The 25,202-nt window shown below is 44.8% G+C and overlaps 1 protein-coding gene across 2 annotated transcripts in view; it reads left to right on the top strand.

Annotated features, from left to right (window-relative positions):
- Positions 1–25,202, top strand: part of 5-ht1 (serotonin receptor) — a 188,844-nt gene that overhangs the window by 136,679 nt on the left and 26,963 nt on the right. For both annotated transcript variants that reach the window (XM_076805208.1, XM_076805200.1), the window contains one exon: positions 10,640–10,773. In XM_076805208.1, coding sequence (XP_076661323.1) covers positions 10,640–10,773 — 134 coding nt within the window. The remainder of the gene's footprint in view (positions 1–10,639; positions 10,774–25,202) is intronic.

A 25,202-nucleotide genomic window follows, 5' to 3' on the forward strand; every position in this document is an offset into this window, starting at 1 on the left:
GACTCTTTGCCACTATATTCAATTCTCTAATACGATCATACTCTCTGACTACAGTACGTGCCATTGTGTCTCCAATGAAGAAGGCAGACGTTCGTACGTATTAGTCCAGAAGAGAAATAATTTGTGCTTCTTGCTTTTCGAAAATGATGCCAAATTGGCTTGGTTACTCGGCAACTAGAAGTTTAGAGTGGTCGCGAGGGGGTTCAATATTTCGATTAAGGCAACGAGGACACGCGATAGTTGAAAAATGTCGAAGGTTCGCCGGGACTGAGCTCGGAGCAATTTCTTTTTTATCAAATCTCGTAGCCACTATATTCTAGAATTTCTCCCGATTCAAGGTAAAAGGCTCGTTTCGACGGAGGATGGAGCCGGCACGCAGGAAATCAGGGTCTTCCTTTAGTACGCAGGACCTCTCCCCAGCAAGCCAGGATAGACGTCCTCTCCCCCGACGTCAAGGATAGAGGAGATAGGGTACCGGGTACCCATATATCGATCGCCGTCTTCTTTCTATACGTTCGCGAAGGCCGAGTAAAAGGACGGGTAGTTTAGTCGTCCGAGAGGCTGAATGGCCCTATTTAAGCTGTATAGAAAGACTCGTAAACCTTTATGCCGCGGAATACTGGCTCGCCGACCCTACGCGTTATTATCATCCTCGCCGCGGATGGACCCCGTGGTCCGCGATAGTTCCGTGATAATTCTCCAGGATCCGGGGATGCAAGAATCCCTCCAGGCGAGAATCCCAAAGAACTACAGCTTCCATAATTTCCATTTAACTGGGCCGAGACGAGAGCGTCTATTGTCCATTCGAGTTATGATTACAGCGAAACGCAGCCATACCATGGCCGGGTGAATTGCACTCGAGCATTTTCGAAAGTTACGAGATCGCCGGACCAAAACAGAAAACTGCAGTACTTCCGAAAACAGTTGAAGAATCTCGAAATCTCGGGCTGCTTTCTGTCTGACCACTGACAAGATGTATCTACTGCGACCTACACTTATATTCTATTTATTGTGCCGATAATGGCGTCCTTACAGTCGAATAAACCAATCCTACGCACTTGAGATCATCTACAAATGATTGTAGGTCTCCACCGTTCTGAAAAATTCCGCGCGTTGCCGGTTCAATTTTAAAAATCTGTATCAAAGGAAAAATCGCGGGGAACTCGGTTTAACCGTGAACGACCGTCGAAGGAATAACAAGGATTTCAAGCGGAAGTGTGAATCGGCGCATTAAGAAACTAGTTTAATTAGACTGTGGTAACCGCCAGTGGACCGGAAATTCTTTAAGGCTGTAAAGTTGCCGCGAGTCTGGCTTCGGGTGGAAGAATTCAGCTTAGTTGCGGAAGAATTCGCGGAACACCTTCTTCCGGTACGTTTATTTAACTCGAGGTCTAGGGGAATTCTGCTACTTCGATCTGACTATTACGGCTCGGCGGAAAGTTGGAACGCGCCGTTGAACTGGGTCGGCCTTGTCGGAAATAAATATGACGGCGCGTTTTCCGGCGAAGCAGTTTTCGACGCACGCTCGAACGCACACCCCCGGCAAAGACTTGCTCTCCGGGAATTCATTTCGACGAGTGTATTGTTTGTTCGGGACCAGTGGGTACACGCGGTTTATGCATTTTTAACCGTGGAAACGTCACTCGCACAACGCGATACCATTGTCGGCAAGGCATCAACCACGGTAGGGGAGGAATACACGCGGACCGGACGTCATACAATTAACATTGAACGTCAAACAGTGTGCGCCACTTTAATAATACTATTAATGGGATAATTAATCTATTCGACATTAATATTACATTTTCGAATTGCAATGCACCCACTAATTAGCCGTGCCCTACGGCAATACAGGATTTTCTTTCGATACTCCTTCCCAGCCGTCATGTATTCGACGATTCCGTCTGGTCACGTTCAAACTATTTTTCTCAATTTATTCCATTACTGGCAACTGACACAAAAATCTCGAAATAACTAGACTGGGGATTTTATACATACAATAACGTACAATTTCACCTTAATTTGTTAATATTATTTCCATGGGAAACTCTACGGCTCCAGAAAACCCTGCAGCCTGTTGACTATGTATAACAACCGCGTCCACCAGACACGGATTATTCTTGGCGGAGCAAGATCAGGGACCACTTTTTCTCGTGACACCGGCGAGCCTTCAAACATTTTTCTTCGATACTGCGGATCCGAAACCTCCTTTAAAAGACATCGAAATTCTCCGGCAGGGTGTCTTCGCGGCCGAACGACGATAACACCGAGACCGTTCGAATCCCAATCAAGCCGAACTGCAAACGAAGTTGCAAGAACTTTCCATTCCTGGCTAATTTGCAGTTTATCCTGCGGGGGCGGTCGCTCGCGTTCCAAGATGTCGAACATAATTAAACTTCGGGTCCGCGGAGGAGTGGCCGCGGCGAACACTGGCCACTGGCAACTTAAGTACTTCTCTCTCTCTCTCTCTCTCTCTCTCTCTCTCTCTCTCTCTCTCTCTCTCTCTCTCTCTCTCTCTCTCTCTCTCTCTCGGTCTGTTAGTGGTCGCTGGCTCAACTGCATACATATTCATACGCGGGCCCGGGATATCCGTCGTTTTCCCGTAGTTGTCTCGCTGTAAATTCTGTTATTAGCGCAGTTCACTGGTTAACTAACGGGCCGTCGAATATTGCGCGCGTCGTCTCCCCCGGCTAGCTGTTGCGGAATTAGAGTAATTTCACGGCCGTTTGACAACCAGCGAAATCGCTCGAAGTAACGAGCCGAATCGGGATTCTCGTGCAGACACGAGCAACAACCTTTACGCCCGTTGACGCGATTATTCCGTTCATGCGAGCGTTTTCCCTCGAGGAAATTCGATTCGTTACAGCTGCGACTGTTGTCTCTCTGTCTCTCTCTCTCTCTCTCTCTCTCTCACTATCTCTCTCTGTTAATGCTGTAATAATACCGACGATCCACGTTCTAACGGGGCCGATAAAGTAGAAAAATTAATTGATGATCGAGCGGGACAGCAATAACCGTGTGATCCTCGGAAACGATTTCATCGACGACGAACGCTCGAGCTCGCTAATCGCGATAACCGTTCTGCTTTTGTTCCGTTCGATAGGTCGTTATGATGATTTTTATACTCGGGTAATTGCCGATTGAATTGCTAATCTGAACGTGCACCGGTTGCTCGACACTCATAACCCACCCGCGTTATGGTTCAATAAATATCGTGTTGGCTGCCGGGCGACATTTCGCTGCATCGTTCGCGAATAATCGTTCCCATAATCGCCGATGGTTGATAATACGATCCAGGTAGATCACAGGCTCGCTACGAATCGGGAAATGCACTTCAGAGTCCAGGAAATGGTTCTCTAAACGGGTATAGCCATAGATTACTCAAGCAAACGACGTTGATCAACAGCAGCACCGTCCATTCGATGTTTCAATAGTCCATACTGCTTCGTCGCATGTCGTTGCCTTGGCAATATGAGTATGAAATGCAATCATGTCCCGGAGAAATCTGAACAGGGGGATATAATGCGATAGTTTAACGCTTGCAGTAAGTAGAAATGGTCGATAATGGTCAGACACATTAAACAGATTCAAGCCAATGTTGTCATAACAGGAGGCTCTTTCAAGTTTCCACCTTCTTCTACTATTATTCAACTTGATCCGAAACGTATTTATCCTCACTGTAAGTAAAAATAGCGTTCGTGAGTAAGGCATACGAACCAGGATGAAGCCGATACCTTCATGAATACAAAAGGAAACTTATTGCCATTTATATCATCTTATATTGCAATTCGGACTTGTAGAAGCCTATTGATATTCACTGTAAGTAGAAGCAGCCAATATTGATCAGACATACGAGCCAATTCCACATCTTCAACATGATACAAAGAAACTCTCCCAAAGTTGACAAACCTCTAACATCCTCGAGACTGGTGCAACACATACACTATACTCGTACCGTAAGTAGAAACAGTCGACAATGGTCAGACAAAGCAGCGACGCTCCATTCGACAGCATACTCAGTACAAAAGAACCACTTATCACAGCTAAAGGCGGAGTCTTTCGCATGTTCTTGCTTCTTGGCAGTGTCTACAGTTCTGTGAGACAGTCGAACCATAAATTTTCTCGGGAATACCCACAGACTGTTCGTGAACAGCACTGTCCGGCGAAAGATACATTAGTAACCCGAGGACCGAGGATTCAGGAATGATTTAAAACCTGGAGCCCCGATAAATCTCGAGAAATGTGTCGCAGGAAGAAGGAGAATTAGCGATGTATATATCGGACGACGTTTGAATTCACTGTTAGGCGAGAAGTCTCCGATTGCGCGTGTTATCGCCGGGCCAATCGGTCGCCGTTCACGCTGCGACTGCTATCACCATGGTACTGCCTCATACTACCTGTCCTTTTCGTTTTGTGTTCCTCTATCGTACGGACGACCACACGATTTCTCAATTTCTCCCGGCGCTTTACGATCGCAAAGAGAAACGGCAGGAGAAATTTTTCCTCCGTGCTGATCCATGCTGGATTTTATTTTACGCATACAACCGTGCCCGAGGAAATCGCAATAAAACGGCGGAAAAACAACGAACAGCTTCTGAGAGGGTCTTTCCGGCGGGTGCTCTGGCAAGAAGGAACGTATTTCAGACAGTATAGCATTTTTTCCCGACGAACCCGATAGCGTCGATTCGAAAGCCCCGGCGAACGTCCGTGTTACAAACACGAAAAGCGGAAGATAAATTTCAGAAAATCCTTACCCTCCTTCTTGACTGTTTTACACGCGTCAATTTGCATTTGTACGATGCACGCTGTAAGTGCTCGCAGCCATATGCACCGCAACTTTCCAGCATTTTTTGCTTCCATGTGCGGCTACAGCGTTCCCGACGGCAATAAACTCTGCGGCGTTCGTTGCTTGGCAGTTTAGAGCAGTATGAGCTTAAAAGCTTACACGGGGACCTTGAAACTGGCTTGCAGTTTTCACAAGTTCTTGAGAACACGCCTCTGAGCTTCGACTGCCCGCGAGGCAGAGCTTACGGAGCTTCAGAGGTCCTTCAGAATGAGCTTGCGAGCTTTAGAGGTCCTTAAAACTGACCTTACGTCCTTCGGGAGATTTTTAACTGAGCTCCCTGCTTTTAGACACTCCTAAATTAAAGCTTGCAACCACAATAGTCCTTGAGGATTGGGCTTTGGGCGTCGCAGATACTTAAAAACGAGCTTGCGACATTTTGGATTTAGCTTGCGACATCGACAATTACTCAAACATACGTAGGCATTTTTTCGAAGCCTTCGCAATTCTCAAAATGCCCTAGAAACTAATATATTTATAGTCTGCGGAGTATATCAGGTTGGAGCTTGCAACCTTGAGAACCCTTAAAACCGAAGTTTCCACCATTCAAGACCTTGGAGGTCGATCTCTCGACGTCTAAATACACAGAGATCTAGTGTACGACCTTTTACCGGTAACACGCTTCAACTTACAGCCATCAGAAGACCTTTGGACCGAGCTTGCATCCCTCGGAAGCCCTCAAAGTCCATCTTGTAACCTTCAGAACGTATAGAAAGCAATCATGTCACATCTCGTTACGCGAAGGTCGAGTTTACTACTCTCCGATGACTTTAGGGTCCAGTCTGCGACCATCAAACAGCCTTAGGACCGGGGCTTGCGACTTTCGCGTTCCAGTTTAAGCACAACCGTTCGCTTTTCGTAACAGACGAAACAGGCGAACGGTAGCGATGATTCCTGGCGATTCTATCGAGTTTTACGGGGCCGTAGCCGTCAGCTGAGAGGATTATTCTGCAAGCGCAGCGATTTAATAAACACCCTGAAATAATTCCGGCCCTCCGATACCGGGCAGCCCGCAGGTGAATGAATTATTCATGTAGGAAAATATCCCAGGGACGTTGTTGCGAGCCGGAAGCAATAATCGCCGCGCAGATGGCACTGTGGGGGGGGGGGGCAGAAACGCGAATTCATTTCGAGCCCGACTTCCGGCGCGCACTTTAGCCGATGTCAGAGCAACTTGGTTAAAAATTTTTTTTCCATCAGGTACTTTTTTAATGTTGAATGAATTTTTGAAAAGTATTTTGCGAGAATATTGCGAAAATTGTATGTCTAAGTGGCTATTCCTTTGGGCGAGTGGCAATGTATTCGAATATTCTGAAAAGCATTTGAAACTAGAGATTCTTGCTTTTGAACGACATGAGAAAGGTAAGGATACGATCATTTTAGCCGGAGTTATGATAATTCAAATTTGCCCCTATTTTGCAGGCTCATGGAGGTAATCTTCTTACCCATATTATGTGCACGAATTTTTCGAATACCGGTTTAGAACTTTGAAAACACATTTCTTAGACTCGAAACAATAATATGAACAATTTAGTGTTGAGCAGTTTTTAGTTTGTCCACCTGTTACACTACGGGGAATCTTTAAGCTCGTCCCGATCGTAAACAGGAATTGAAACGAACGAGGCGTCGGCCGTATAAATATTATTCGGTCCCGGGGGGGCCGGAAGCTGCAGTCGCGTCGTTAAATCCACGATTTAAATGGAGTAGAAAACCGTTCGCCGTGAGCGTGACGCTTGTTACGCAGCCCCGTTAATTTCAGCATTGATTTAAACCGTCCGGAAAGCGGTTTAAACCGTCGCGCGACGACGTGACGATGCATCGTACGTCGTTAAAATTAAAAACGAAGAGACCAACAGATGATCGGTGGGGAGTATGGGGGTGGGGGGAGACACACGGCACTTAAGTGCTATTAACCGGGCGCGTGTTCAGCGGGGCCATAATAAATTTCCAATTGAAATTCGTAGTGGATCAGGGAGGGAAAGAGAGAGAGAGAGGCGAAGCCTTCGATAGGATAAACTGACCCCGACGACTCTCATACGAATTCTGGATTCACGATGGAAATATTTGATTGCATTTCATCGGGAATAAACGTCCCCGTTTGTTTGTTCTGCGCTCGAAACGTTAATTGCTGGGGCCAGGGAACGCCGAGGCAGCTCGCGCGTTTTCACATCCGATGACAATTGACACCGGGTCGCGCTGTTGTGAATTAATTTTTGTCACTGAACCGGGAAAAATACCCCGTTTAGGCGGCCGCGTACGCGCACCTGCGAGCCAGCCGATTTTTCGATTAACCCGGGCTGTCTAGATCCGCACCGACGAAACCCGAAAGTAATTCGACGAGAATTTCGCCGGACGTGGCGGCAACAACGAATTATAAATGAACGGACGTCGTTTCGATTTTGTTCCCCGCGCGTGTGGGTTTTTTTTTTGCTCTGCCGCGAAACAGAAACGTTTCGATGAGACCGAATTTTTTTTCTGGTCGGCGAGCCTGCGTTTAATCGGAGGACTGCGTGTGTCCATGCAAATTAATATTTTTGCGCGTAAGTATCGGCCATCCGTGGAGCAGAATATTTCCAGTTTTAATCATATGAGCGAAAATAATATTCCGAGGGAAAATATAATCTGTTGACACCTCCGGCCTAGTTTTTTAAAACCTGCATTGTAGAATTAGGGGCGTACATTTTTAGGAAAGTTTCACCTGGTTTTGAATTAAAAATGCTACTGCGGCAGCATCTGCCTCGAAAAAATGGGTTTAGTTTGTTTCAAAGAGGAAGAATTGAAACTTGTGCATTTTTTGGTTCTTGCTGCCCGATAACCTCACAACACTTTGCCCTGCGATTTTCGTGAATGACGAGTTAACTCGTCCATGTTAATTAACTAGATGCTAGAGCCGAAGAGGAATAATTGTACGGACGAATTATTATGCAATAGGTTAATCGATCACCTGAGAAATTAATCCGAAGAATCTCTGACCACTGACTACACAGTGTTAGCTCGTACTAGTTAATTAACTAGACGCTCGAGCCGAGGAAGAATGATTGTATGGACGGTTCAGGAATTGTTCGACGACAAAGCGGACGAGTCAGTAGAATCGTTTATCACGATTAAGTGTGGAGGACCTCCGTCGCGTCCAAATAAGCTGATTACACGGTCGTCAAAACGTTTACAAAGCCGTCAAAGCAAGGCAACTGTCGAAGACTAATTAGCAGTGGTTTCGGCGTAAAGTGTACCGCACCTGACTCGGGTGTCTCTCGTTTGACGAACGAAATCGTGCGGTATCTTTGCCGCGGACCGCGGCCCGTATTTGATAAACCTACGTCATAGGCGACTATGCATCGCTGTTCCAATACCGCCAATATATCGTAATTCAGATCAATCACGCTGCAAACTGCGGAATAGGATTACTACCTTATGCACGAGTTGATTTATGACTGGGAAAAATAAAATCCCCGGTAATCCCCGTTCCTATAAAATACCATATGAAAACAAAAATTCGCAGAGCGATTCTACTGGGGATTTCATGCATTCCACTTTCAATGCTTTAAGCGTTTGTAATAAGAATTTTTAGACGATTTCAATGTCAACTGAAAAGTCAAACGATTCATTCATGCTTTCATGGGACAACGCGTGACAAAGAAATTCATTGAGAGAGTAGATTGGCGATTTATACAATCCAAGCATTTTCAGTCCTTCACAATAAGGATTCTTATACGATTACAATTTCAACCGGAAAATCTCTACTCTCCGTGTCCGTGGAATAATGCGAGGGAAGAATTAATTTAGAGACTCGATTGAAGATTCTATGCACCCGAAGCACTTTCGATACCGTAAATTATTCGCGACTGCGAATTTTTCTGCAACTGCAATTTCAATGTACCGGCCCAACCGGAAAATGCAATCTCCGTTTTGCTGCTATAAAATAACGGAACGTAAATCCACAGAGGAGCAAAGACTTCCTACACCCGGAGCACTCTCGATTCTATAAAATTTCAATGAATCGCCCTATCAACACGTATATTCGTTTGAACCGGAGTTGTCCGGGCTGTTTAATTGATTAACAAAGTCGCGATACTCGCTCTAAACCATTTCCAAAATTAATTCGACGAGTTCCCGGGGGACGAAAATTTTCGGTACTACTTTCGCATGGCGGCACGTGGCTCGTGAAGAATAAATGCCAGTTCTGCCCGTGCAAATCTCGCGGCGTCCGAGGTGGGTCGGAAGAATGGTCGAACTTCGGTGAACTTGAGCGAGAATTAAGGTGGCGTTCTCGCCACTTTGATCGTTTAAAAATTCCAAAGTTCGACAAGCACCCCCGGGGGGAGCGGAAAGGAGCTTGAGGAATTGTTAATTCGAGCGAGTAACACGCGGAATCTCGCGAAAGTAGAACGGGAATGGACCGGTTGTCCGCTTCCGGGGATCCTCCCTAATCAGCTTATGAATTATTTACGCGGATTTCGAGGACCGCGCTTAACTAACTGGATTTCTGATTAACGCGGCGTACCAAGAGCGAAACGAACCCGGCGCGGCGCGGAGCGGAGCGGGTATATTCGGCCACAAAACGTTCAAGTCGAACGCGATCGCGACATCGATATATCGATCGATGGCACACATGTCGGAATCATTCTGCACGGTCGGAAGCCATTAACGTCCGGCCAGGCCCATTCTCCATGACGTTTTCATTTGAATTTTTCACCTGCGGCCGCCGAACACAGCCGCGATGACAGCGAATTAATAAAATGAAAATATCGCGGCATAGGACGCGCGAGCGTTAATGGTTTAATGGTCTGTTTTGTTAATGGTTGTTAGCTTTTAAATGGAGGTAAAATGTTCACGGCACCGCGGTGACGGATATTAACACTCATATTGTCCTCGTGTAATGGCTATACGCGCGCGCGTTCCCCCACCGAACAAAAACAAATTAGAGAAACGTTTTAATCCACGCGCTACATATCGCTCTATCTAGAAAACAGTTGCGCAACATTCATTTGAAAGCCTGTATCGGCTGTGTTCTCACGAAATTTACGGGTTGCCGTTTTTTCGACCGTCGAGATGTCGGTCGAATATTTTTCGGGGTGGAGCGAGTTTGCTTTTGGCGCGTTTTTCAGCGGAAATATGCTATATTTCTTTAATTATACATTAACCCTTTGCACTCGAAGCTGTTTCAGCCGCGAAACCAAGACAATTTTCGACGTAGAACATTTCCATTGTAAATGATTTACTTCCTCGTGTGCGTGTGACTTTTATTACTGTCACTAGACTGCGGAATTTATGCATTTATGACAAAAATAAGTGGGTACAAATTAATACGTTTGCCATCACTGTCGCACAAATTTGATGTTCATAATCTCGCAATTTACCTAAAGATAGCGAAATAAATTTTCTACACGTTGCTATTTAAAATCATAATATCCACTATAATATTCAGAGACTCTTTTGATAAATGGTTTTAATATTTCGTAATGGAGGTGCATTGCATTCAATGAGACATTTTATATGGTGCCTCACAGCAACCATTCGAGTGCTACTAGTTTGGCTAATGAATCTCTGACGATATTGTACAAACGTTAAAATTTTGTTTGGGCGAGTACATTGCAGTAAAAATGATTTTTGTCGACGAGTTAATGAATGATCAAGCGAAGTTTCGTTTGGCAACTTTCACAAGATGGACGATGCAAAGGGATGAGTCGGCTTGTCCCTTTGAAATTAAGACCGCAGGGCACGAGGGTTAGAAGTGATTGATCATGTCGGCATTGTGTCCTTGGACGGCCGGTGATCCTAAATAAATTTCTGTTCCAGGGAACCTGTTCGTGATAGCGGCGATCCTGCTCGAGCGGAATCTGCAGTCGGTGGCGAATTATTTGATCGTCAGCTTGGCCGTCGCCGATCTGATGGTCGCCTGCCTCGTCATGCCCTTCGGAGCCGTTTATGAGGTACGTCGACTGACGGGTTTATTAGGCGACCACCGTTATGGTCGTGTAATCTATTTTGAATCTCCCCTCCCTTTGCGTAACAAAAGGCTTGGGCAGTAAGAAATGACATTTGTGACACTGGAAAAATATTCCCCGCTCCGGAACGTCGTTTGAAAAGAGAGTTAAAACGAAAGTATCAATAAAGACGATGAAAAGAAACTGAAGTGACCCCGTGACGGACCATTTCAGTTCTCTTATTTTGCAGTGTAAAAAACGCTAGAGGCACTCGTAACGTAGATTTTTGGACACTATAAGAACTAAAACTGTTGCACTATAATTTCAGCATACATTTGCAATTTAGTAATTTTGCTACGATGGTACCGACATTAATTCAACGTGCAAACTGTGGCAATTATCCCGTGTAAACAGATTGAGTAATCATAGGCCAACTGCGTCAGCAATTGGCAATTTTAATTAAGTCGGTGACAGATGTTTCTGAGAAGTCTGAAACGCAACACACAATTAGGCTGATGTATCCCATGACCTAGGTTTGCTCTGTGGATTCGATTGAGTCCACACAGAGGGACAGGGGACGGGTCCCTCTGTTTATATAAACGTTATGTTCATTAATGACAGCCAACATGCCGGTCAGTTACAGGGTTTCCAATCGGTGAGCTCAAACGAAACGTACCCGCTTAAAGCCGACTATCGACGATCGCTTTCGATTCGAGGATTTCCCGATTTCGATTTAAATCTCTCGCAACTTAACCGATGGAAAGTTTGCCGAGCTACGGAAATGCTCGTTTCACACGTTCTTCTTTCACGAATGTGATCCCCGAATGATCGATACCGTGGCGCTTTCAATTACCTGTTGCTAGGAAAAATCTTTATTAACTTCGTAGAAAAACACTAAACAAATTGCCGCGAAAATTGCAAAAATATTTATCGTACGACCTCGGATAGATAAAGTGATTAAAAACTGACGAAAAAATTTGTGCTGCTATAGATCTGTTCACAAGAAATGCATCTCGACATTCATCAGTTGAATTTAATATGTGTCTGGCCATTTCCGACCACTTCTACTGATTTAACTACGCGTCTGGAAGTCACGAGAAACGGTTAGCAAACGTAACTTCGGTAAAAGCAAAATAAATTTAAATATTTGTCACGTCTTTGAGTCGATTTTAACAATGTGTCTGACCATGGCTAGTAGTTCCTACTACGACAACGAACCCCTTAATAATAAGGAAAAAACCTTGAAGCATTTGTGTTCGAATAACAACTTTCTAAATTTGTTACGTCATCGAATGGAATATGTACCGAATGTCTGACCACAGCTGGCCGTTTCTACTTACCGTCGTCAGCAAAAGTTTTCCAGTCGATTTTCTCGAAAACCGAGAGCCGAGAACGAGAAAGTTTCACTCTTAATCTACGATTCATTTTTGCACGAGCGATTGATTAAAGGAATTGGATTACGGAGGGACTGGAAATTGGCAGGAGCGATCGCGGAGTCCCTCGGCACTGTTTTCATCAGCATTAAGATTCAATTGCACTCAGCCACCTGGCGAGGACGGTTTGTTTCGCTTTAATGTATTCCGAGGGATCCTCGAAATCAACGGAGACACGGATAGCCCCGGGTCCCTGGAGCGATGATGTATAATTAAACGGACCCTCGCTACGTAAGAAGCTCGTTACAACGTTGTTCTTTGGGAATTAATTATCGTTCGGAAGTTGGTAAGACGATTAACAGGCAACTTGAACAATCCCCCCGCCACGTCGCGCCGCGCGTCGGGCCGCTCGCTTGACGAATATTTCGCTCCTCTTTCGTTGCTGGAAGCTCGCGTGACAACCACGGCAGGTTGTTAGGAAGACAAAGTTCCCGTAAGTCCTCGCGAAGTACAACTTGCGGGCTGTTACAGCGAACGGTTTGATCGAATTCGCTAAAGTGATCAACGAGATTGCTTCAATCTTCCGGCTACCCGATATTACAAACATAAAAAACTGCTTGACATTATCGTCCCTGTAACTCTGAAATTGCCCCGATTCTTCTTAAAGTATTATACTTTTTACACTGGGGAATTTCTGGAAATACACATGTACATACATTCGTTTTTATTTAACACTAAAACTACCAGGCACAAAAGCGAAACGTCTTCTGGAAGCGAGAAGATTGAATTTACTTGAACTTCGTAAGCTACTCATTATAATATGTGCTGAAATAAAGTTTTGTAGATTTCATTTCTAATGGACACAGTTAGAATGTTATTAGAATGTTATTATTAGAAAGCATTACGATATTCGTGGAGGGTCGTGTTGTTATTAGAGACTCGATTCAACGTTTCCAAGTGGCAAGCACGAACAAATTAAGTATTAATCGAATTTAACCCTTGGGGCCGGACTATTCTGGTTATCTGGATCATGCAACATTAAACTGCTAACTATTTCATGTGCGTTGACGGTAGCTGTTTGAAGATTTATTTAATCCTCTATTACCTCGTTATGTTTTCTAACACTGCCAGGCAAAATTGATTTCCATTTAACGATTGACCAGATCCAGTTGATTAAACCGAAATACATTATATATCCGTTTTAGAACGCGGGTAAAATTCGTTCAGATTTAAATTTGAAGCACGAGGTATAAAATCTATTTTACTGGAGATTTTCTGTTTCGAGCAACGAAAGGGAAGAGGGCACGCACCCGCACCCGTTATTCAACGGGTAGAAATGAACGCGCGTGTATCATTATTCGGGATATTTCGCAGCTGGTGCGAGGCGAATATCAAAAACTGTCTGCGTGGCGGAGGCTGACGGAGCGGCCGAGCGTCGGAAAAATATATGCCCAGTCCTCGAAAAATCTCTGACGTAAATCGAGGATTATAATCCCGTCGCTCCGCCGTTGGCAGTATATTTCCAGTAGAATAGAATAATGCCTCGCTCTGATTCCAATGAATTCACGGGCGCATAGGCGGCGCCTTTTGTTTTGTTTTCTTTTTCGAAACATCGCCGAGCCCGGGGGCATCCCTATTTGAAGGTTCTCCCTCTCTCCTTCTGTCTCTGTCTCACCGAGAGAAAGAGGGGGATCCGTGTCGCGTCGATGTGTTGGTGTGTCGGTGTGTCGGTGTGCCTAGCTTCGGTAACGGTCTCTGTGTGCGTGAGAACGCGTGCAGCCCCGCCGCCAGCTTTACATTGTGGTTTCATTACGTTTACTAAAAACAGACCGGCAAATAGTCGGGAATATAACCGGGCCTGTGCGCAGGAATGCGAGAAGAATTTCGGGGGGATGATAGAGGGGAGCGAATGGGGTGGTTGAATAACAACTTTAGGCGGTTTCGTTGAATATTCGGCAACGCGGTTCCGACAACGCCGGTATCTGAATATTTTTGACGTGCACGCGAGAGCTCATTACTTTCTCACGGATTCGTTGCATGCGTGGCCCGCGACGAACCCTTTAATATTTCATCAGGCGTCTTCCACCAGTTCCCCAGTTAAGAACATATTTGCCCGGAGACGTACGCAATCATTGTGCCGGCTTACGTCAGCGGAGAATGATCGGAGTCGGATCGCTCGAAAATTTATTCCCGTCGACGGCGCGTGACGGATGCAAAGTTCGACGGGCGAGACCGCGTCCCTATTTATCGTCCGCCGCCGGAAGACATATCGGAGGAATTCCGAAGCGTGTAATCCTCCGCAGTGAAGCCACTCGATCTCAATCTTCGGGCAATCTCTCATTCCGTTATACTCCTGACGGATCCACGGACGGTTTACCGGCGGCGGCGGCGGCGGAGGAGCAACAAGCGGCTTCTCATTAAGCAAAGAAGCTGGTTGCGTTATTGCCTCGACCGTTATAGCTCCCCGGCAGTATACCCGGATGATTTACACGCGACTTCTCGACTGTTACTGCCGCGCCCGCAGTTAAGACGCCTTCGAGCCCCATCGACGGCCGACGAAATTCACGGTGCTCCTCGCGGCGTTCAACCGGGAACGAGTGCACCGTTCTAGAACAACGGGGTTTACGGCGTCGGATGTCTGTGCCATCCGTCCAATTCGACCCCCGCCGGAAAACCGTTTCAATCCAACGCGGAACATCGAAAACTTTATTGTCCTCGAAATAGTCAATGACTTCCATAAAGTGAGAATATTGACCAATCTCCCGCGATTAAACTTACTGGCAGATTTAAAATCAAGAGGAGAATGAACGGTCATGAAGCCATGCGAAAAATTGAGTCGGAAATGTGCGGGCACTTCTTTTGGTATTTCACTTCGTCCCCAAGATAATCGACCTCGAAAATATCGGCGGCCTGCATTCTTCAGTGGCAGAAGTGGAAACGGTAAGTCATGATCAGACCGTTCTGCGGCTCGTGCACTTGATGAATCTTAAAGTTATAGTAGAAAAGAGAGCATCGTGTGACAATGTATTACTCCAAATTCAATTTATTGTATGGATTGTGTTCGGGGTGCTACAGATTCTTTGACGTCCTGTATAGGAAGAAGAATGATAACCTTAGTTGGCAACTAAAGCCCTCGGAATAGGGTAGTAGCCTTTAACGAAGTCTGCAATTGATAATGTTAAAGCAGTTTGCTTCCGAACGAGATCGGAGCACTGCCTGATAAATGGCTGGCCTATACTACTGAATTGATTAAAATATAAATTGAAGGCGTGTACGTTATCCTCGAGCAATTTTTGATGAAGTTATCGTACCGAGCAGACGGTTAATCTCAGTTGGTGCCATGGCTCATCAATGACTGACAAATACTACTTGAAATTAAGTCTTGACTTTTCCTATGAATTTCTAGTGTCCTATATTGTCTTGCATTGAAGTTATTGTATAAAACAGATAGTATAACAACATTGATAATACTTGTGCTCTGTTTACACGACAACTAAGCAAGGATGGATGATACTACTTTAAATGTTCATTAACATTTTCTAGACTTTTCTGGTTTTTTCCATCCACCGATGTCAATCCATTAATATCATATAAAAGGGATGTTACACCACCATTTACAGCCCCTGTACTTTATTAATACCGTGTCTGGACATAGCTAGCCGATACTACTTGAAGTCGAAATTGCTTCCTGACAAGTTCGGGCTGTCTTCCAGCAATGTATGACGTGGCACTTGATACGAGGGACCTGTGTATGATCGCCGACAGCGTTTACGACTTGGCGTACAAGTGGAAACGGTCGGCGATGGTCAGACACGCGAGTTAACGATCTCTCGCTCGCGAGCCCTCCGTTTTCTAATGGGAAATTTCGTTTCCACTGGCAAATTGGTCTTACTTGAAGACTCCCGCGGAACCCTCGCAGTTTCTAAAGCTTACTTCTCGAGGAAAAACTCCTCAGCAGTTTCCTTAATTGCGCCGTTAAACGACGATTCGAAGCACCCTTGACCGTCCGAAAAGATCCCCGTGAATTAAACGGTGGAGGCAGAGCGTCGGGATGATTTTATTCACGTCGTCGTCGTCGTGCAGTGTGACTCAGCCCTTGCAGAACAGAGGCATTAAGCCTTTTTCGAGAGCTTTTGCAGTCGGCTCGCAAAGTTAGTCGAAAGGTTGAACCGCGCGACCGTGTTCCTTATTCAGGACCCGGGGAACACCACCGAACAATTTCCCGTTTCCTTGGATCTCCTAATTAGAACAAAGTGGAGGGTTTCTCGACTAGCTGCTGTCTTAAACTTTCGCGTTCAGTCTTCGTTTCTTTAATCATTTGTCTCCGTTGCCTTACCCACTGTCACATCTCGCCACGCCCGGCTGCCTTCACGACGCTGCGCACCGTTTACCAGAGAAACCACCTCCGAAATCGCGCCGGCCGTACCTCACGGACCTCGAGAACAATTACCACCATCAGTCTGGCCCGGGAAAGTCGAGCAACGTGCTGGAGAAACACGGATTTATCGCAGTATTATATTTAGGATAGTTTAAATCGTTCGTCCTTTGAAGTCATCTTTTATTGGCCTCGCACCTGCTTGGGAAGGGTGTAAAATGCCGAGGCAAAGACGCATTTATTACTGCTGGCATAGAACCCATAAATACGTCTGAAAATATTTTCGTTGACCTTCTGAAGTCACATGCATCGGTGTAGGTTTTTAAATTTGCTCATTTAATTTACACATGAAATATGGAATCTAACGAGTTGCAACGATTTTGTACTACCAGTGTACAACCCACGCATGCAACCAAAAATATTTTTGATAAATTTGTTAAATATGATTTGCGAGGTTAATATTTTCAGTATGCTTAAAAATAGGGGTGTTTGGACCAACTTTTCGAAGGCAATCGCGTAAGAAATGATATCAAACCTTTCCACCTGGTGCCCAGCTTCAGCTACACCTCTCTTCCGGAGGTGGAGGAGCGGTATCGTCGAGGGTGCAGCTTCAATTCCCCGTTCCGCGTCGCGTTTAAAACACATGGCGTGGAAAGGCACCCTTTCTTCCTCTCCCAGCCGTTTCCTCGCTCCTCTTCGGCGGATAGTCAGCGAACGTAAGTTCGTCGCGGAGTCGTTCAAGCTTCGCTCGACGGTAATGTAATTGGAAAGCTCCGTTGGTCACGCGGCTAGCCGCCATCCGGCGGTTGCCCGCTCGTTTTTCCCTGCAACAATGCGGGAGCCGCGTCGTTCGCGGCCAGGAATTCGCGCACACCGAATTCCGACCGCGTCGCTCCCCATATCCCGGAACGTCGCCCGTTTTATTGTTACTCCACTTAGAGTACACGTTTGAATCTCCCGCGTCACGCCTTTGGGGAATGTCGCGTCATGTTGCCCGGGAAACGGAAGAGACGGTTTCGAAAATTGTTACGGACTGCCGGATCGCTGACTCGAAACGTACATTGTCATTCGACCCGGATAATCCCGGATTTTTTGGCTGAATGGATGACACGCGGGAGAGAAGACGCAGGGACGCGAGGTTGCATGTGTCACAGATCGAGGAAATCATATTTTTAGAAAGAAGTGGATTTTTTGGTGCGATCTAGAATTTGCATACATTTCTATATGATCCTATATCGTGAAGTCCGAATATTCAGCTTCCATTTGAAGCCTTTGAAGGAAAAATATCTCAACGGAAAGCATTTTAAAACCGATTTGAATGAACCCTTTAAATTGGACGAACCTCTTAATACACAATCATTTTTGTTCGAGATACGAGTCGGACTTTATCAATTTTTTGAGAGGATTTCGAATTTTTCTTTAAAGCTAAATAGCTCCAGCAGAAAGTACGATCTTCCAGCTTCAATTTAAGCCCCGAAACATTTCAGAATTCGAACGGGAATACATTCTAAAATTGACTGGAGGTATCCCCTATAAATCGAGGGATTTTTGTCCGAGTTGACGGCGGGGCTTTGTCATTTTTACAACATGTCTACGTACTTCTTTTCGAACCAAAGGGCGCCTATCACAAAGTACGATCTTCCACCTGCAACTTGAACCCTCAAACGTTTGAAAATTTCTACAGGAATACATTGTAAAATCGATTCGAAGCAACCCCTTAAAATTTATACATTTTCCTCTGAGCTATCAGAAAGCCAACAATCTCTTATTAGTATTTCAATATGGTCTTGGAGTTTAAGACAAATTTAAGCGTTTCTGTCGTAAAGTACGTTGTTCCTCCTTGAATTTAAGCCCTCGTAAATTAAAATATTTCATTATCTCTTTATAATCCCTTAAAGTGCCATTACTTTTCTCCGAGCTACCGATTAGGATTTTATCAATTTTTAAATATATTAGAGGTTCTATTATATTCAAATGAAGATAGAAACGTAGTTAAATCATTGGAAACGTTTTTCTATGCGAAGAATAAAAGATGTTTTAAAATCGCCAGGCTATGAATTACGATTAAACTAACAGTAGACTACATAATTCGGAAAATCCACCTCTAAAAATCCCGAATGGAAAAGCTGCGAAGTAAAATGGAAAATTGTGGGATAAACAGTTTGCTGAAAAGTCTTGGTACAAGTTCGGAACTTTCAGATTCAGATTAAAAGTTTGGGGAAGCTGGTGTCGCTCGTATTTTCCAGTGGTATCTATTGCGAGAGTCTCGCGCAGATAACGACCGGCTAAAACACTGTAAATTTCCCTTGAGATTTATAGAGCGTAAGGTGATCGATGAGAAAGGTAGAGCTGGAGAGCAAACGAGAAAAAGAAAGACAGAGAAAAGGGGCGAGAATGAGAGAGATAGAGAGAGAGAGCTGCATCGAGCGCTGGAATTATTCGGGATTCATCGAGCGGCCCGTATTTCGTCCTTCCGCCGTATTATGATCGAAGATCAGAGGGTCTCTTTATTCGCTCGTGTCGGTCCGGTTGAAAAGGGACAGGGTCAGTTTGTCTTCTGAAAGGGGCTGAAAACTGTTCCGACTGGTTTCGCGGCGCTATTCACCGTTGAATCCCACGGCGTTTAAAAAACAAACAAACGTGCGCACATATAGTTCCGAGAGGCAGCCAGATGAAACCGAGCGACTTTCACGGTTTATCATTCGCGTTCGATATTTAAACAACGCGGCTGTCGATTCCGATGATTGATTCCACGGTGGAAGAGTTGATTGGAAGCGTATCTTGCCGATCCTGTTGCCGCGATATATCAAAAGCCATCAGAAACAAGATCGCACTGTACACATTGTAACTCTCGTTCCCTCTTTTTTAATCCGCCGGCCAACACCAGCGCTGTTTTCCCTTGTCGCTTTCACCGCTGTCCTAATGTTTGCCACCGGATATGTTGTTTCTGCAGACCAGCTTATCGAACCCGTCCGAAAACACTCGCCGCTTTCGTGTCATCCCCTCTTCCCTCCGTGAATTAATATCGTCGAACCGTTTCGAATGAATTTCCCATTTTAAACGCGCAACTTTTGCCCCCCCCCCCCCGGCGACTTCCGTCCCTCGAAAATCGCCGCGCAAAAATCTCTATTTGCATACAGTTTTATCGTCATCGGGTTCGCGGACCAAGAAGCAAAAATTCCTTTGGTCGAAAAATTTCACCGGTGTCGGTGGTTTTTATTCGGCAAGGTTTCCAGTTCCGGCGTGACCGCATAAAATTCGCAGTCTAGTTACAACGTCGAGGCCCCCGGCTGTAAACCGGTGTGCCCTTTTAGAAAAATTATATAGCGCTACGTTATCGTTTAGCCGGGCTCTTTTGCCTTTCCTTTTAGAATCCATTCTCCGGTAGATTCTTCTTTTTCTTAAACAAATTCATTCCGCTTCCTTCCCATTTCCCTCGCGCTTCTTTTATCTTATTTTCCTGTGGTTATCCTGACCGTCGCCCTCCTTCCCCTATCCTCCGACGTTTTTCTTTCTTTCTCTCACACCGTCTCCTTCCATTTTACATTCTCTCTCTCTCTCTCTCTCTCTCTCTCTCTCATTCCTCTTGGTTCACGGAGAATTTTATTCTCTCCTCGCCGCGCACTTTATCTTCCTCACGCTTTCCGACTCCTTTCTTCTCCGTTCTTGAATACTTTCCGTTGCTTGGCCGCCTGTACATTTTGTCCCCCCCCCCTCTTCTCCTCCTCCCTCCTCCATCCCCATTTCTTTCTCTGTCATACTGGGCTTTTATTCTACCCTCGCAATTCTTGCCGATATCATGACTGGCTTCATTAAAGATCCGCTCCGGTTCCGATCCGGTTTCCCTCAGCGCCCAGCCGTACACCGCTGATTCTCAGGTTCTTTGTCTTGGATTCCTCTGCGTCGTGCACAATTTGTTCTATTGATTCGCCACGCTGTTTATGTTCCAGCTATACTTCCTTCCCGATCGAGTCTTCTAATCGTTTTTGACCCGCTTTCAACTGTTTCCGCGCCGACGAACCACGAACGAATCCGGCAGAAACTTGGACTCCGGCAGCCTTCATTTTTGCACAACCGAGAGCTCAATAACAGCGAAACAATTTTATTGTCTGCTCGGACCTTTTGTTCCGTCACTGAAAATGTTTCGGGTGTGGCGCGGACAAAGAACAGCGTTTAAAGATTTTTATTTAACGTTCCGGAATGTCGTTTCACCGCTGCGAGCGTTAGGGATGGGTCGGACTTTCAAATCGTCGGTCAAACAATTTTATCTCTGGCGCAAAATTGTTCCGCTACCGAGACCGTTAGAGACGCATTCGGTTGTACGGAAAGTGTTCGGACTATTTTATTTGCGGTTCTAGAATTTCATTTCAGTACTGAGAAGGTTGGAAATGGGTTCACAGCACAAGATTCAAAAATGTTACTCATGGTTCTAGAATTTTATTTTATTACTGAGAGGATCAGAGATGCATTAGGTGCGAAGGGAAATGTTCAGACTATTTTATTTCCCATTTTACAATTTTATTTTAGTACCGAGAGGGTCGGAGATGCATTAGGTTCAAAGGAAAATGCTCGGACAATTTTATTTATGGTTCTAGAATTTGATTTCACTGCTGAGAAGATCAGAGATTAGTAGGTGCAAAGTAAAATGTCTAAACAGGTTTATTTATGGTTCTAAAAATTTATTTTTAAGCTCGAATGGTTGGAAATGCATCAGATTCGAATGTCCATACAATTGAATTTTCCGTTCGAGAAATTTTACTCTGCTATCGGAAGATTAAATTCATCTTGAAATTGCAACGCAGGTACTTTGCCCTGAAAAATCATGAAATACCGAATTTTGTGAGACGAAATTGATTCCGTCTGTTTTGTCGGCCGATTAAATCCAGATATTAGACCGATATTTTAATGGCGAGCGACTCGAGAGCCAATAATCTCTCTCTCTCTCTCTCTCTCTCACTCTCTCTTTCCTTCTCTTCGACGGAAAGTTCGATCGGATCCTCCTCCCCGGTCGTTTGATCATAAATATCGGAGCGATCCCGCGCAGCGGAATAATATTTTAACACTGTCGCCTACTTTCGAGGGCCGATGAGCTTTCGATTCCAGTCCCATCACGATCGTCCCTCCATCAGATTCAGTTCTCGGCTGAACCATTTTCATCAGGACCATTTGTAACCAAGACAAGAACTTCTATGCCGGGTTCGAGGGAAGTCATTTCGAGCATTCAGCCGGGGGTTCTCGCAGCTGCCGGTCGTCGAAGGCCTCGAGATAAACTTAATCCGAGTTTCCATCATCTCTCTCGGCCCGGTGGCCGTTCGCAGGAGAAAAAGAAGCCCGGCAATACCAATCAGTGTATTAATATCTTCCGAGATAGAGGGAGCCGTGGCCAGGATACAGCGGCCATCACGAATCATCTCGTACACATACGCACAGTCACATGCACGCAGTTCAACAACGAGCTAACACACAGACAAGAAAATCGAGCGTGGCGAAATGGGAAAGGAAACGGTATGCGAAAGCGGAGGAAAATCGCGGGGACCGAGCGTGTCGCAATAAATAAGCCCGACTTCGTTGGAATACCAAGGCTGCGGGGTTGGTTTCTTCAAGGACTTCGTGCCTTTGCCTCAGCCGCGGATACCATATCCCCGGGACACGCTAAAAACCGCTCGTAATATCGCGAGCGACGCTCTCCTCTCGCAAATAAGTGCATTTACTTTGAGCATCTCCCACAGCGCCCCTCGCTCTCCTTATTTGTTCCCCCAGCTTTTTCCTCTCTACCATTCTTTCCCTCCCTCCCTGTCGCCCGCACCACCCAAGCGATAACTCATCTCTTCAGAGGAAAAGTTAACGCTTCGAATCAAACGACCCAGAGCCCGTCTCAACGCTATCACCGCCAGCAACACCTTTTCCTCCCTTCGAACGCAATCTTTCCGATGATAGTGGCCACCCCCTTTCAAAAGGAGCCTCGGGTTTGGGAGTTTTTTCGTCGACGGGACGCATTACCATTTGCTTAACACGAGACTAACGGGGAAAAGCTCGCCCAACCTAACTTTTCTATTATTCAAAAATAAGACAGCCTTCGAGAGCCTTTCACCCTGCGACGGCTTTTACCTCGCCGCCATCACCGCTCTCCTCTTATTCGCTCTGTTTTTCTTTCTTTATACGCGCCTTTTTTCCCGACGTTACCATTCCCGCGATCGCTATCCCCGCTTTTACGGCTTGTACTAACCTCCACGTTTGCTTTCCTCTTATTAGTTATCCCGTACCATTGTCCCATTGTCCCTGACTGCCTGATAATTGTCGTAACCCCGTTGGCAATTAGACGATGTGCTTGCACAGTCTTTAACTTAATGCTGCGTCCCGTCAGGTTATTGTTACAAGAAACAGTTCCGAAACAATTTTGGGATATCCGATTGCGTTTGTTTCAAAGGATTTTGTTTTTCCTGCACCGAACGTCTCAGTCTGTTCACCGTGATATAATAGTTTATTCTATAAATTAAAAAATTCTACCATGAAGTAATAGTTTGTATTACAAGACTCCGTATCCGAGAAAATTTCATATAAATGTTGTTGTACCAATACAATTTTCCTCGACTGCTTTAATAGATTATTTAGACTACAAGACTACCATGTCTGACCATTGCACGCCTTTTTCACTGACTGTGACGACTCTACAAACTCGAATCTTTCCAATACATACAGGGTGTTCGGTAACTGGTGGTACAAGCGAAAAGGGGGTGATTCTACATGAAAAAATAAGTCGAAAATATAGAACAACATTTTTTCATGTGAGGTTTTGTTTTCGAGAAAATCGATTTTGAATTTTCGCCGAGCACGCCTGCACTTGATCATGTCTGGTTATAACGGATCTCACTGTAGATTATTGTCTCGATGGATCATTATCGCAGTTTAAGTTTGTTTTTATCTTACCGGAAAATTAGGAACACACAATGAAATAGGATGTTGAAGTAATCATAAAGTTTATTATTACAGAAATTGCTGAAAATGTTGCCCATTCTGCCGAATACATATTTCTGCTCTTCTAATTAAATTTCTATGAACGCTTTCTAACGTATTCTGTTGCTTTAATGTATGAAAGGCAACAATAATCTTTTTCTTTTGAATAGATAGGTAAAATAAACATTTCCGTGACACTGGAAGTGTTTATCAACATAAACTTCAATCGAGACAATGATCTACAGTGAGATCCGTTATAACGAGACATGATCAAGTGCAGGCGTACCCGGCGAAAATTCAAAATCGATTTTCTCGAAAACAAAGCCTCACATGAAAAAGTTTTGTTCTATATTTTCGACTTATTTTTTCATATAGAATCACCCCCTTTTCGCTTGTACCACCAGTTACCGAGCACCCTGTATATTCTACCAATAGAATTTAAATAGACTACAAGGTTGGCATGTCTGACCATTACACAAATTTCTACTTGGAGTGACAACTCTACATACTCGAGTGTTTCCAATGCGAAAGATCAGAGACAACAATTTTATTGTACATTTCTGACACAGTTTATCACAAGAAATCTGTCTCTTTTTTACTGTATCAAAATATTTAAAAATTTCCAGTAACTATTAATACATGTCTGTCTTTTTTTTTTACTATAATTCTCCAGTTTTAAATTCTATTCTACCTTTTAGTGTAGAATTAAATTCCAGTGTTTTCGCTGTACTGTGATTTCTAAAATTCTGCTATCGCAAGAACGAGCTGTGGTTCGATCACAAGCGTTCCAGGGCTTAGAAGAATCAATTAAACTTCCCGAAAAAGTATCCGCCCGATTATATTAGCCCACGGTGTCCCGATAGAATTTTCCGGGTCAAGCTCGACTCCCGTCCAGAAAATTGAGTTCAGCTAATTAACATTCAACTTAATCCTGCCCCGCCCCCTCCCCGAAAGTCTAAGTAATTGAGAAAACGTTCAGGGGCCAGCGGCGCGGCGTATTTGTAAAAGTTTCGAGTACCAGCACGGATTAGCTGGCTCGGTATGAGAGACAGTTCGCTGTTGTTAATCCCTCTTTTGTATCTAGTTCGAGCTCGTTACGTCACTATCGTCCTCTAAAAAGAATCAAAATTACAGTTCCAGTAACTTGAATCGTCCGATCGAAGCTCGTACATTTTTACTATAAAATTCAACCATATTAAAAACGCCTATCCTCTCAAAATCTTCTCTAGACACCTCCACCTGTTTGCCGAAAGGATTGAGATGGGCGTGCCAGCGCACACATTGTGCCTTCGACAATGCTTCTGCGCGCGAAGAAGTTTCGTGTTTTCATACCTCAATGGAGAATTATTAAGAAAACATCCTGAAAAATTCCTTCCGAGAACCGACCGCGGGAAAACCAGCTGCGAGGCGGCTTAATCCCCTAATTAAACGTGTCAACTTGGCTAAACCATATTCCGTTGAATAATGTGAGCATTTTTCAACTGTTCTACCTAGCATCCAATATTTCTTGCTGATACTTAAATCATTATGAAATTGATACGTATTCATAAATTGACTCGGAGAATCCTCCAATAATCGAGTAATTTCTGTTCGAGGTGACGGTCGACTATTCTCAATTTTTTAAACCTAAGTGCAACTATCGTAATGCGCAGTCCTCCGCCTTTAATTTAAGCCCTGACAAGTTCGAAGAATTAGTATGGGAACAAATTCTAAAATCGATTCAAATCACGCCC

This window comes from Halictus rubicundus, chromosome 1, assembly GCF_050948215.1.
Source record: "Halictus rubicundus isolate RS-2024b chromosome 1, iyHalRubi1_principal, whole genome shotgun sequence".
NCBI lineage: Eukaryota > Metazoa > Arthropoda > Insecta > Hymenoptera > Halictidae > Halictus > Halictus rubicundus.